Raw genomic sequence first — 13,894 nt, forward strand, 5'->3', positions numbered from 1 at the left:
GTCCAGACCTCAATCCAATCGAGAATCTGTGGAAAGAGCTGAAAACTGCTGTTCACAAATGATCTCCATCAAACCTCACTGAGGTCGAGCTGTTTGCCAAGGAAGAATGAGCAAGAATTTTAGCCTCTCGATGAACAAAACTGATAGAGACATACCCAAAGTGACTTGCAGCTGTAATCGCAGCAAAATGTGGCCCAACAAAGTATTAAGTTAAAGGGAGCGAATAATATTGCACGCAGCACTTTTCAATTTTTTAATTTCCACAAAAATTTAAAATAACCAATAAATTTCGTTCAACTTCACAATTGTGTTCCACTTGTTGTTGATTCTTCACCAAAAATTTACATTTGGTATCTTTATGTTTGAAGCATGATATGTGGGAAAAGGTTGAAAAGTTCCAGGGGGCCGAATACTTTCGCAAGGCACTGTATGCCAAATTGAAAACTTTACCTGAAACATTTGGATAAGAAAACTTGTCAAGGAAAAATAAAAATACTTAAAAAAAAACAACTTAAAAAGTAGCACAAAACGCAGAGGATAATACGCAAATACTAAAGCCACTAAAAACTGGATAAATGGCAATGATAAATTGGGTTCTTATTTGGAACCCATAAGCAAGATTGGATGGATTTCCTTTTTATCCTATTGATATATTTTTTTATAAACTCAAGAAACCCATTTTGGCTATCTTCCCACGATGAGCTCTTGGTGAGTTTTTGACGCTACATGTTCCAGTTGCACAAAAAAAAGGCAGCATCTTATAGTTAGAGGTAATTTGTCAATAGGATCCTCCTTCCTAAGTTGTCTATATGGATATGCAGGTAATAAAGGTTGAATAAAATGATACCTTAATATCTGTGATCCGATGTCTTATTCCAGAGTAATCCACAATTTTTTTAATATGTAAATTAGGTATTAAGATCTATTGGTTGGACAGAGATATCACTGAGAATCAGCCTCCAGAGCTTATTTTAAATGAAAGAAGGCATTACCAGTGTGAGACATGTAATGACTGATAGTCTGCTCTCTTGATCTACATTTATACAAACATATGTTTCGGCTCATTTATTTGGTTCTGCACAGTTTTTTGTACAGTGGTGTGGCTCCTTTTTGAGCTGGGCATTTTGTCTGTATAGACAGGTGTCTGAACAGTCGGGTCTGGGTCCTGCTCTGCCCCTATCTATTTTGAGGTCTGCTGACACATAGTGAGATGAAAGAGTTATGATATGTCCCTATTGGACACAACTTGTCATGGTCAGATGGATTTTACCCTTTTTGATCAAACTAGTGTCAACTATGTACACTATGTTATTGATATGTACTATTACAACTTATTTATTGAAGCATATTTCCTCACTTTGTTTTTATCTTAAGTTCTCTCTGGGTTTATATAGTAGAAAAACCAGAATCACTCCAGAATACCCGTCATGTTAGGTAACACAAACTGAGGAGGGGGGGTGACTTTTTGGAGTGTTCATCAATCAAAAAAAAGTATTCAAAAGGATTTACATAGAATATGATGGATGAAATGTATGCCGAATATGGGCTTTTTCCATTTGGATCTGTTTTTTATATATGTATATATAGTGGCATGTAAATGTTTGGGCACCCTGGTCAAAATTACTGTTATTGTGAACAGTTAAGCAAGTTGAAGATGAAATGATCTCTAAAAGGCCTAAAGATAAGATGATACGTCTTTGCATTTTAGGCAAAAAAAAAAAAATATATATATATATCTTCATCTTTTACATTTTAGAAATTACAAAAGGAAAATGGGCTGATGCAAAAGTTTGAGCACCCTGCATGGTTAGTACCTAGTAGCACTCCCTTTTTGAAAATATCACAGCTTGTAAATGCTTTTTATAACCAGTTAAGAGTCTTTCAATTCTTGTTTGAAGGATTTTCATCTATTCTTCCTTGGGAAATGCTTCCAGTTCTGTGAGATTCCTGGGTCGTCTTGCATGCACTGCTCTTTTGAGATCTAGCCACAGATTTTCAATGATGTTCAGATCAGGGGACAGTGAGGGCCATTGTAAAACCTTCAGCTTGCACCTTTGGATGTAGTCTATTGTTGGATATGTTCCCCGTGCCATTGGCTGCAACACAACCCTGAAGCATGATAGATGCACTCCTATGTGTCAGGTTTTTGTACCCATTTTTTTTCCCTAAAAGCAGTCACTAGATCTGCTAAGGCCTAGAACCCACCAATACTGTGCTCTACACTAGATCAATGAGATTCAGGTACAGAGAGAGGTACAGAGTCATTCTAGGTGGGCAGAAAAGCATGGTAGTCCAACTAGAGGGTGTACGTCTCGGTACACCCTTCGGTATATGGACCCTTCATATATCTCACGTTTCAAATGGTGGCATAAAGAAGTCTTCGTATTGGATACCATCCACACTCAAATATGACCATGGGCAGCATAGATTTTGGATATAAGTACGAACCACCCCTAGCTTGTCTCTGGGTAGCAGGAACTAAACGGCATCTGTTCAACAGACCGCTAACTTTGAAATTAGTGCTTGCATGAAGTACCCCCATAGTGGTGATCCCACCTGCCCATATGCTATATACACTACTGATAGACAAAATATTAATTTGTGAAGCAATAATGACTCAAAGACATAATTCTTGTAAGAACAGAGTTTATTCCATGTAATGAGTACTGTATGATTTGTTACACACTTTGATGTCTACACTAACAGAGCACTGGAGAACACTCGTAGACGTCATCTAGTACACACAATGAGCAGAAGTTGTATCTGACAACAGATACATGTAATATGCTTCATTAGGGAGTGATACAACGTAATGTCAGATACACTCCTCAACGACCACAAGATGTCTCAGCCACAAGATGCAGCCATTTCTCAGTGCAAGAGACTTGTTACTATATATATATATACCACATTGGGTGTTAAGATTCTGCATAATATACATATACAGCATGAAGCATATTTCCATCTTATTGAAACTGGGCCTGTCATTTCATTACACTGAAACCAGTGGCCTCTATTGCCAAGTTACAACTGAAAAAAAAATCAGCCATTATTACAAGAAATTCCGCTTGCGGCTCGAAAGACTCGCCAATGACAAACACATACTGTATATGGTTGGACATGTGCAAGCAATATTTTCCGTCATGTCACAATCCAAGTCAGCTTCCCACAATATTCCTCACGTTATTAGAGGTAGGTAATCTGTGACCAGCCATAAATGATAAGAGTTGGAATACAGCATCTGGAGTGAAGACCGCGTCGTCTGTCGCATATTATTATGATACAACACTCTAGTATATGAATGCTTTTCTAATCTACAGAAATGACATATAAACAGTGTGCTTCCATTGTGCTAAGGATTAAATATTGTGCATTCGTTACAATTTTTCTCGGGTAGATACTTGCCTATATTAATCTCGAAGACATAAGCTATGAAATTATTGCTAATGCGCCACTTCATTCTAGTTCTTCTAGGCACCATTTCCTATCAATAGTTTTATTTATGGTGGATTTTTTAGGGTTCTGCAGAATGTGGTTGGTATGGCTATGCTTGTCTCTCCTTTTCTGCTATTAGTACTTAGTTTTTATTAGTTTACAAGACTCAAGTGAACAGTAAGTTGGTTGTTCCAATGCCTGGCAGGTGAACACCATGGCCCCGATTTATCTTGCAGTTTCACAAAACTTTTGCACAACTCATAACTCAGCAAGAATGTTATGACTTTTGGTGTTTTTACGTCAGTCCCGACCCTGTCAGCCAACTTTTTGAAAAGTGGTTAGAGCTTAGTTGAGAGGGGACTTAGCCAAGCATGGCCTACAAATTCAGAATTTATGCCAAAAAGAAGTGTAAATTATAACAGAAACATACTCCAGTCCACGACTGGAGAACATTTCAGCGCACTCTTCATCAAGACTGGCATACAAAACACCGGTCTTGATGAATCAGGGCCATAGTCTCACTGCTTATGGCATTTATACAGTATATGTGAATGTGAATGGCATCCAAAGACCATGGATGCGGAGATCCTCCACAGCTGATATGCCGTAATGTTTGGGACACAACAGTGCCATCCAGGTATGGACTGGGGCTGAAATTCAGCCCTGGCATTTGAAATCACACAGGGCAGGTCCCCATGAACCAAATGGCAAATATCACTAATATTACCCTGAATGGAAGATTTTCTATCAGACCAATATTTCTAATGATACCCGTGGCCTGGTGGGGTAAGTGACGGAGTCAGCAACTTTGTGCTCCATCACAACTCTTAGCAGTATGGATATCTTGAGAACACTGATTCTGTTAACAACGTAGCAGACAAGGCAGCTCATGACCAGACAGGCCCTTCTGGCATTTGCCAGATGGCCAGTTCGGCCCTGGTGCCATCCAAAGGAGGTGGCATAACTAGCATTAAGTAAGACGTGGAGGAATTATCCTTGAGAAATATTACTTGGGAAACATTCTGCACTTATTATGCAAGGAAATCCTAATACTTGCACTATATATGATATTCACCTTCTGCAATCACAATTATCCATTATCAGATAAGACAATGGGAACAATGAATAAAAAGATACGATCGGAGATTTACAAAGCTAGTAGATGAGTTCCCCATTTATCAATGTCAGGTAACTGCTTTTATTTTCCAGAGTGAGAATGACAGAAGACAGATCTGACAAGTTGCTATGTTCCACACCCATGCCACCCATGTTGCTGTAAATTGAAGGCCCCTAATGGAAAGATGCATCAATTCTTTGAAAGTGGAAATCAGTTGGAAGTGGGTTGTCACATTGAGAAAGCATTGATGATCCATCTGCAGTGCCTTCCATACTATTCAAGCAACTCTCCTAATATCTGAACTAAAACATTGAATAATCTTATTGCGATTAATTAGGATAACCCCAGTCTACTTGCCATCAATATTTTACCTTCATGTTACACACAAGCATCTCTACAATGATAAAAGGTTCTTAAAGGGAAATGACCACCACGTTCTTGCCGGCCCTTCTGAGAACAGTATAATGTAGGGTCAGACACCCTGATTCCAGCAATGTATTACTTATTGGGCTCCTGTATATCATTTTTATAGAACCACTGTTTTATCTGGTGCATAATATCTAGCAGTTATCTGGCTGTAGATCTCTGTAGAGCCCCGCCGCCCAACTGCTCATGTGCAGCATACACAGAAAGCTGCCAATAAGAGGAGGGGGCGGGGTTAAACAGAGTTCAAGAATATGCTTGACTACTAGGCAGCAGGTTTACTAGTTCTCTAGGGAAAATCTCCTGACTTTATGAAAACTATACTAAGCAGTCCTGTAAGTGATATATCGCCGGAATCAAGGTCTCTGCCACTACGTCATGCTGCTCTCAGATTATATGTCAAAAACCTGGTGACAGAGTCTCTATAATTGCACCTTATCAATCTATGCTGTTACTCATTAGATAATATGTCAGTAAGGGAGAAGGGCTGTGTGCCTCCTGTATGTTTCTAATGAGGTGTCGTTTTAAGGGGAAAGGAAATTAAGAACATTTCTAAAGTAAAAAAAAAAAAAATACAAACAATTCTCACCAGTGCTAGATCTCCTTTGGTCGTCACCGGCTGTGATTTACTTTCCTGCAGTATTGTACATCCAATTACTGTCCCTAGCGGTCATGCTGCCATGTATGACGTAAGCCTGCTAAGGCCAGTGATTGGCTGGAGCAGTCACATGAATGGACATGACATCATCACTGCACGGAAGTAAACAGAGAACATAGCAAAGCATCAAAGCTTTGGCGCTGGATCTGCAAATTGGTAAATATTGAGGTTTTTTTTTAATTTTCCTACTTTGAACTCCATTATTTTTAAATCCTGGAAACCCTTTCAGGCATGGAGGAACATGGTCCACATCAACGTTACCAATCGTGAGCACATTATCACCGATTGGTAACCATTATATGTTTCTCCTATTATTGCTCGATAACAGTTCCACTGCTTGAACAGATGTCTTTACCGCATCTAGTGATTCATTGTAACAGTACTTGATTATAATGATTATTTCCGCAGTATATAACAGTAATCATATGTGCAGCAGCCTAAAGTGCTGGTGAATCTGGTCTCGAAATAATCCTCACCTACAGGATCACTTATTCTCACATCTCAATCTGTAAGTTAAACCTTTCCACCTATTATTTTTATTGCTATTTGTTTTTTTTTATCCTTTTATTTACAAAGCCAACATCTTACATTATGCTATAATTATTGTACCCGACACCCAGCGTTCTACCTTACATCTGGGCGCAGTGGGGGTGACGGTGGCCTTCTATAGGATTGGGAATTTACAAAACATCTGTGCTCTTTGTCAGGGACGATAACATCTCATCCAGTTTCCTTTGTGCTTTTTTTTTCATGTGCTATTTTAAACCTATGTATTTTTAGGGCAGATCAGATATCGTCGGAGCCGACCTCAGAGACCGAGGAGGCATTATACTGAGCTCCAGAAATGCTTCTAATTGGCCCATTACATAGGACTGGCTTTCTCCCAGGCTATTAATTGCAGGGGATCAGGTGGCTGGATATTATCAGTAATAAGGTTTGGAGCAGGCTTCATCCAATTGATATGTGCATTCCGCCTCTCTTTTGCTTCCAAAGAGGGATACATTCTACATGGCTCTAAAATATACAGGCACATAGATTATTCTACCCATAACACACAGTGTTAACTAGCCCTATCGCTAGCATTGAACTGTATACACATAGTAAATGACACAAGGCGACAAGCGGGTCTGGAGAAGCTACAGTCACAGCCAACTTACGGGAAAAGTAAAGCTAATGTACAGTATACAGCAATATATACAACGTATACAAATTAATTCACAGGTTACTAGAGAGACAAAATTTACACAGACATGTACAATATAATATACAATGTAACAATATATATTCATGATACATTTAATTCAGAGTATGCAGTTTGACTAACGTGAAGTCCTAGCGGCTTCAATATTACAATAGGAAAATATTCTGTTTACAGATATTAACATTTGGTACCAATCTCGAGGAGGTTGAAGGTCAGATGTAAAGTGATTTCTTCGGCCTGACCGTAAAATAAATATATGCTATGTTCGTACTGTAGGCAGTAGGTGGGATTCACAATGCACAGCTGCCAGGGTATCTCACCTGGTGCTGCAGGCAACATCACAAGTTATACTAACAAACAACAATACATACTGAATTTTAGAAAATATAGCCACACACTGACGTATAAATTACACCTTTCACCACTACTGAAATGTCTGTTTTAGGAAATACTTGTTTCCCACTTTTAAGTACTAAAAAAAAATTATTGAGCCTTTTCACTTAGAACTCTTCATTGTGACATCCCTCTGTTATTCCTCCAATATCAATCATCTGACAACTTGGTGTTGAGATCCTTTTTTTAGTAGAGGGTGTCCCTACACATTGTAATCAAATTAGTGCTAATTGTGCTAGGTTGGTTTCACATGTCCGATATCCAAGATCTAAATACAGATTGCGCATCTTCTGACCCTGCTCAACCGCCTCATCTATGTCTATCCTGACCCAACAGCCTTATCTATGTCTAGCCTCATATATGTCTTTCCTGACCCAACAGCCTTTTTTATGTCTATCCTGCCCAAACTGCCTCATATATTTCTATCCTAAACCAACAGTCTCATCTATGTTTATCCTAAGCCAACAGCCTTATCTATGTCTAGCCTCATCTATGTCTATCCTGACCCAACAGCCTTATTTATGTCTATCCTGCCCAAACTGCCTCATATATTTCTATCCTAAACCAACAGTCTCATATATGTTTATCCTAAGCCAACAGCCTTATCTATGTCTAGCCTCAGCTATGTCTTAAGGTACCGTCACATTTAGCGACGCTCCAGCGATATAGACAACGATCCGACCTAAACTAGATTGCTGGAGCGTCGCTGTAGAGATGTCAAACACAGCAACTCCAGAACGATGCAGGAGTGATCCAGTGACGTACTTATCGTTCTCGCTGGTTGTTAGTTCTGTGAAAAAAACATTGCAGGCATCGTTGCTTTTGCTGTCAAACATGACGAATCACGCCAACCTGACGACCAAATAAAGTTCTGGACTTTCAGCTACGACCAGCGATGTCACAGCAGGATCCAGATCGCTGCTGCGTGTCAAACACAACGAGATCGCTATCCAGGACGCTGCAACGTCACGGATCGTTGTCGTTCTCGTAAAGTTGCTCAGTGTGAAGGTACCTTAACCTAACCAATAGCCTCATATGTCTATATTAAACCAACAGCCTCATCTATGTATATCCTAAAACAACAGCCTCATCTATGTTGATCCTAACCCAACAGCCTCATCTATGTCAATCCTAACCCAGCAGTCTCATATATGCTTATTCTAAAACAACAGCCTCATCTATGTCTATCCTAACCCAACAGCCTCATCTATGTCTATCCTAACCCAACAGCCTCATCTTTGCCTATCCTAACCCAACAGCCTCATCTATGTCGATCCTAACCCAACAGCCTCATCTATGTCAATCCTAACCCAGCAGTCTCATATATGCTTATTCTAAACCAACAGCCTTATCTATGTCTATCCTAACCCAACAGCCTCATCTTTGCCTATCCTAACCCAACAGCCTCATCTATGTCAATCATAACCCAACAGCCTCATATTTGCCTATCCTAACCCAACAGCCTCATCTATGTCTATCCTAATCCAACAGCCTCATCTATGTGAATCCTAACCCAGCAGCCTTATATGTCTATATTAACCCAACAGCCTCATCTATGTCTATCCTAATCCAACAGCCTCATCTATCTCTATCCTAACCCAACAGCCTCAAATACTGTATGTCTACCCTGACCCAAGACCCTCATATATGTCTATCCTGGCCCAACAGCCTCATATATGTATATCTTAAAACAACAGCCTCATCTGTTGATCCTATCCCAGCAGACTTATCTATGTCTGTCCTAAACCAACAGCCTGATCTTTGTCTATCCAAACCCAACAGTCTCATCTATGTCTATCTTAACCCAAAAGATTTATCTATGTCTATCCTGACCCAACAGTCTCATTTATGTCTATCCTGACCAAATTAACTCATCTATTTCTATCCTCCTAACCCAACAGCCTCATATATGTCTATCCTGACCCAACAGCCTCATATATGCATATCTTAAAGCAACAGCCTCATCTGTTGATCCTATCCCAGCAGACTTATCTATGTCTATCCTAAACCAACAGCCTGATCTTTGTCTATCCTAATCCAACAGTCTCATATATGTATATCCTAATCCAAAAACCTTATCTATCTCTATCCTAACCCAACAGCTTCATTTATGTCTATTCTAATTGAACAGCCTCATCTATGTGTTTCATAAACTAATAACCTCACCTATACATATCCTCACCTATCCACATCTATGTCTATCCTAACCCAACAGTCTCATATATCTATATAAATCCAACAGCTGCATCTATGCCTACCAGAACCCAAGAGCCTCATCTATGCCTATCCAAACCCAACAGCCGCATCTATGCCTATCTGAACCCAACAGCATCATCTATGCCTACAATATACTAACCCAACAGTCTCATCTATTTCTATCGTAACCCAAAAGCTTCATCTATGTCTCATCAATGTCTATCCTAACCCAACAGCTTTATTTAATGAATCACTTGATTTAAGATAGCCATAAATGTCTATAAAGCTGTGGAACTTGGGTCAAAAGACCCACAACCAGTCCAGAAATGTTGGCCATACAAAACCCAGGCCTATACCGTACAAACACATCCTATTAACAAAAGGAATAGTAACACCCAGCAGTTAATTTATGTATACATTTCAAAGAGGAATAATAGAAAGATGTCACAATGCAGGATTATTAGATGCTTTAGAATTATTATTTCTTGGGTTTTAATTAATATCCACTAAAACAGACATATCAGGAGAGCTCTCGGGTTCTCTTTATAAAAAGAAACAAAAAGCACTGTAAATACTGATTTCTCATACTTTTCCATTCCACAGTGTGAAATTTATATGGTGAACCAAAAATGTAGGGACCCTGAGTTATAATATTTCCATCTAAAGTGCATGTGTACAAGAAGGAAAAACAAAAAAGAACAAAATCTAGGAAACATGACCATATTTATCATGCAGGATATTTAAGATTTGCACCAGCTCTGTTTTTAGGCCAATTTGGTCTTTTAATATCAATGGTTTGGATAGATCTAATACCCCTGTTATGGTTGAGGGGGTGGTGCAAGGCACAGATATCATGTCTTTGATCACCATGTCATGCAGGACCTCAAGGTCTTCCACTAGGCATAACACAGTGTATCAGTTTTGGCTGGAGAGTTCCTTTAAAGTACATTTTCATATAGAAATCACTGCTCAAATCCATAAAGCAAAGAAAAATACGGATCCTTTTTAAAAGCCCTTCCATGAGTTATTTTTTTTTACTAGATCTGTGCAAAGTGTATGTACTATAGCAGAGGTCCCCAACTCCAGTCCTCAAGGCCCACCAACAGGTCATGTTTTCAGGATTTCCTTAGTCTTGCCCAGGTAATAATTGCATCACCTGTGCAATGCAAAGGAAATCCTGAAAACATGACCTGTTGGTGGGCCTTGAGGACTGGAGTTGGGGACCTCTGTACTATAGTATGTGTTAATATCCACGCCTACAATCACCATCTCTGGAATTCCGTGCCGTTCTGCTCTTCTTTTCAGTGATGTCACCGCTCTTCAGACTATTTAGATCACTCCATGTTCTATATGTTAGCTGGAAGTCTCATTTACAATGTAAGCCATTGGAGCCTTGTTCTGGCGCTTTATAGGTATAGATTGTAAAAGCCACTTCTGGGTCATGCAGAAAGAAGATGATTCGGTTAGTCTGAAGAGCAGTGATGTCACTGAGAAGAGGAGCAGAACAGTGCTGGATCCAGGAGAAGGGTACAGTAGGTGAGTATATTAATACATACACACTACACTACATGCACATATACGCAGGTTTAGTAACAAAAAAACTTCATAGGAGTGCTTCTTTAAATAATTTACCACTAGATGATAATTGCAGATATGCTCTTCCTACTATGTGAAGAAGTAGAACAGCATAAGGTGGCACACAGAGTGCCTATGGCTGTGTAGTATTAAGTGCCACAGAAGTCTGCTGCATGCAGTGCAAATGAGTCCTAAAGGAAAGAAGGAAATTTGACAGAGCCAAACTTTGAAATCATAATGATAAACCTTTTAAATTCATAGAGAAGAAAAATAAAAGCTTTTCATAAGTGTTTTGTCCACTTTTGTGGCACCCATTTTTCTTATATACACTCCTCAACATTGAAACTGCAACACCAAGTAGGAAAAGTGGAATTTTGAAAATCACAGTATCAACAGACATGGTAATCACGTGCAAATAATGATAAAATGGAAACATTTTCAGAACATCTTGATTTATTCAGTATCACAAATGAGAGCCACGTGCAGAAATACATGCACTTAGCATGCTATCAATGACGTTATTAATGGTTGTCTGAGGAATGTTCTGCCACGCTGGATGTAATTGGGCAGCAAAATCAATGAGATTCATTTTTTCAACACAATAACATCAGACTACATATTACTGTGAGCAGTTTGTGTGGACCAAACTTGCTACTATGGCCTTCAACATATCCAGACTTCCCTCCCATTCAGCACATTTTGTATATCGTTGGTCAACAACTGCAAAGGGAGCTGCCAGCAGCGGATTTTGATGACTGGCGTGCCAAGTGCATTGAATTTGGCAGAATAACCCTCAAACAACCTTTAGCTTCATTGATAACAGCCAATGTGTGTAAGTGAGTGTATTTCTGTGTTTCCATTTATATCAGTCCTGTTCATTCCATATCTCCATGACTTTTCCTTCTCGGTGTTGCAATTTTAATATTGAGGATTGTATATATACATTTTTCAAACTTATCTTACTCATTAAACAGTAGAAAGTGGACAGCACTCGGACATACAAATGCCATTCGAATGCTATCCATTTTTTTTTAACATACTCCTGCACTTGGGTGAGTTTGGACAATGGATGACTTAATATGCAGCTATATAGCTCTGTAGCCTCAGCTATGTGCATGAGGCATTATAGTAATTACACGGTTGCATCACCATTTAAAATATAAAAATATTAAACTAAATAGTGCTTTAATCTTCCATTGTAACATATTTATAGGAATCTAGATTGTGAGCCTCAATGGGGACAGTGATGATAATGTTTGTAAAGCGCTATGGAATATGATGGCGCTATGTACAGTAAGCAAAACATAATAATAAATAAAATATACACACTTTGTAATATGTACGTTTAGAGTTATAGACTTCATTTTAAAGAGGAAGCATCGGGAATCTGAATATTAAATTTAACAATAAATACTAACAATAAATAGAAATGTAATCATTTCATTTTGCGAACTATGGCTGGAATTTTGAAAACGTCTTAAAAATGATTATCTCCAAACTTTAATAAATAAGTGATTTTATCTTATTGTACTGTTCAGACCTAAATAGGTTCTATATTGGTTGTGCTAATTAATTATGCAGGTTATCTGGACCCGCATGTGTGCTTGGTAGTCATGTGCAAGCGCTTCTAAGAATTGAACAGATGGGTTGATTGTGTTTCATGCCTGTGTAATAAAGTAAAGTATGCAGTGCTGCACACACTCTAGCTTTTCAGATTATCTATATTAGTGGCGGGCTGGATAAACTCACAAAACAGACGCAAATTATGCCCGAAGTCCATGATTTGGAGAACACTGCAGTACGGATGACATTTTCTGATGTAGCAGAGAAGCGTTGGGATGAAACATCCTCATCTGCTTTTGGACACAAGCAATCCATCCCTTTGTCTGGCTTTTGCAGGGAAGTGTTTTAGAAAGTGCTACAATTTACAAAACATAATGTTTAATTGCATTTGACAATATGGTACGATGAGCCATAGAGTAGGATCACGATTCTGATTCCGGAGTGGTTGCCATTAGATATCCACTTCCATACCGCCCATTGGATCCTCCGCCCAAATCCAAAGGAGAAGCATTTTCCGGGCCTAAGTATGTGCGGTGGGACGGCATTGGCGATGGGGTCTCACTAGGCACTTTGCTCAAGATAAAGCGAGTTTCATCATTATCTTCTAAATTCGAGATATCCTTCATCATACGGCCTTTCTTGTATGACACAGATAATCTGTTGGAGCCATCAGGTATTAATTGAAATTGCCAAAGAATGAAGATAAGAGGCACCGGTAGGATTGCTAGTATTATAAGACAAATAAGTAATGACAGAGCCCATGTAGGATACAACAGATATTGTTCTGCAGCCTGAAAAAGAAAAATGGTATTGTGATATTAAACCCCAGAGACAATTCACTGACATAAAAAATAATTGGAAAAACCTGTCTTTACAACCAGACATCCACTGACTCGAGAGGCAGGAATTATTACTACATGCGACTGAAGCCAAAAATCTAAATGTGACCTAGTCCTGTGCAGTGACTGCAATCTCTCCGACTCTCGCCTTTTTTTTCTGGGGCAGTAACATTATTATAGATTGTAGGACAAATGAATAGACTGGTGTAAAAAAAAGTTATAAAAGTCATACTGAGGGAGAGGGAGAACTGTGATAAAATCTTAGAATAAAGCTAACCCTATAAACAATGAACCTAACAGGAAGTAGTAAATTATATGCAAAAACTACAATGATAAAATATGGCATTTTTTCACCATACCACAGTAATGAAGAATGGTGCAGCTTTTGCGTTTGAAAGCTCAGCCTGACCTTGCATCAGATGATTTCCTAATTATGCGAATTAGTGTAATACTACATTTCTTTAGGCAAGAATGTAAGCCGCTGCAGCATAATG

The 13,894-nt window shown here is 38.9% G+C and overlaps 1 protein-coding gene across 1 annotated transcript in view; it reads right to left on the reverse strand.

Annotated features, from left to right (window-relative positions):
* Window positions 1–7,637: 7,637 nt before the first annotated feature.
* Window positions 7,638–13,894, reverse strand: part of SLC6A17 (solute carrier family 6 member 17) — a 161,643-nt gene continuing 155,386 nt past the window's right edge. The window contains exon 12 of the mRNA XM_069756318.1: window positions 7,638–13,352. Within this exon, the coding sequence (XP_069612419.1) occupies window positions 12,984–13,352 (369 nt within the window). The 3' untranslated portion in view covers window positions 7,638–12,983. The remainder of the gene's footprint in view (window positions 13,353–13,894) is intronic.

The sequence above is a fragment of the Ranitomeya imitator genome, chromosome 3, assembly GCF_032444005.1.
Source record: "Ranitomeya imitator isolate aRanImi1 chromosome 3, aRanImi1.pri, whole genome shotgun sequence".
NCBI lineage: Eukaryota > Metazoa > Chordata > Amphibia > Anura > Dendrobatidae > Ranitomeya > Ranitomeya imitator.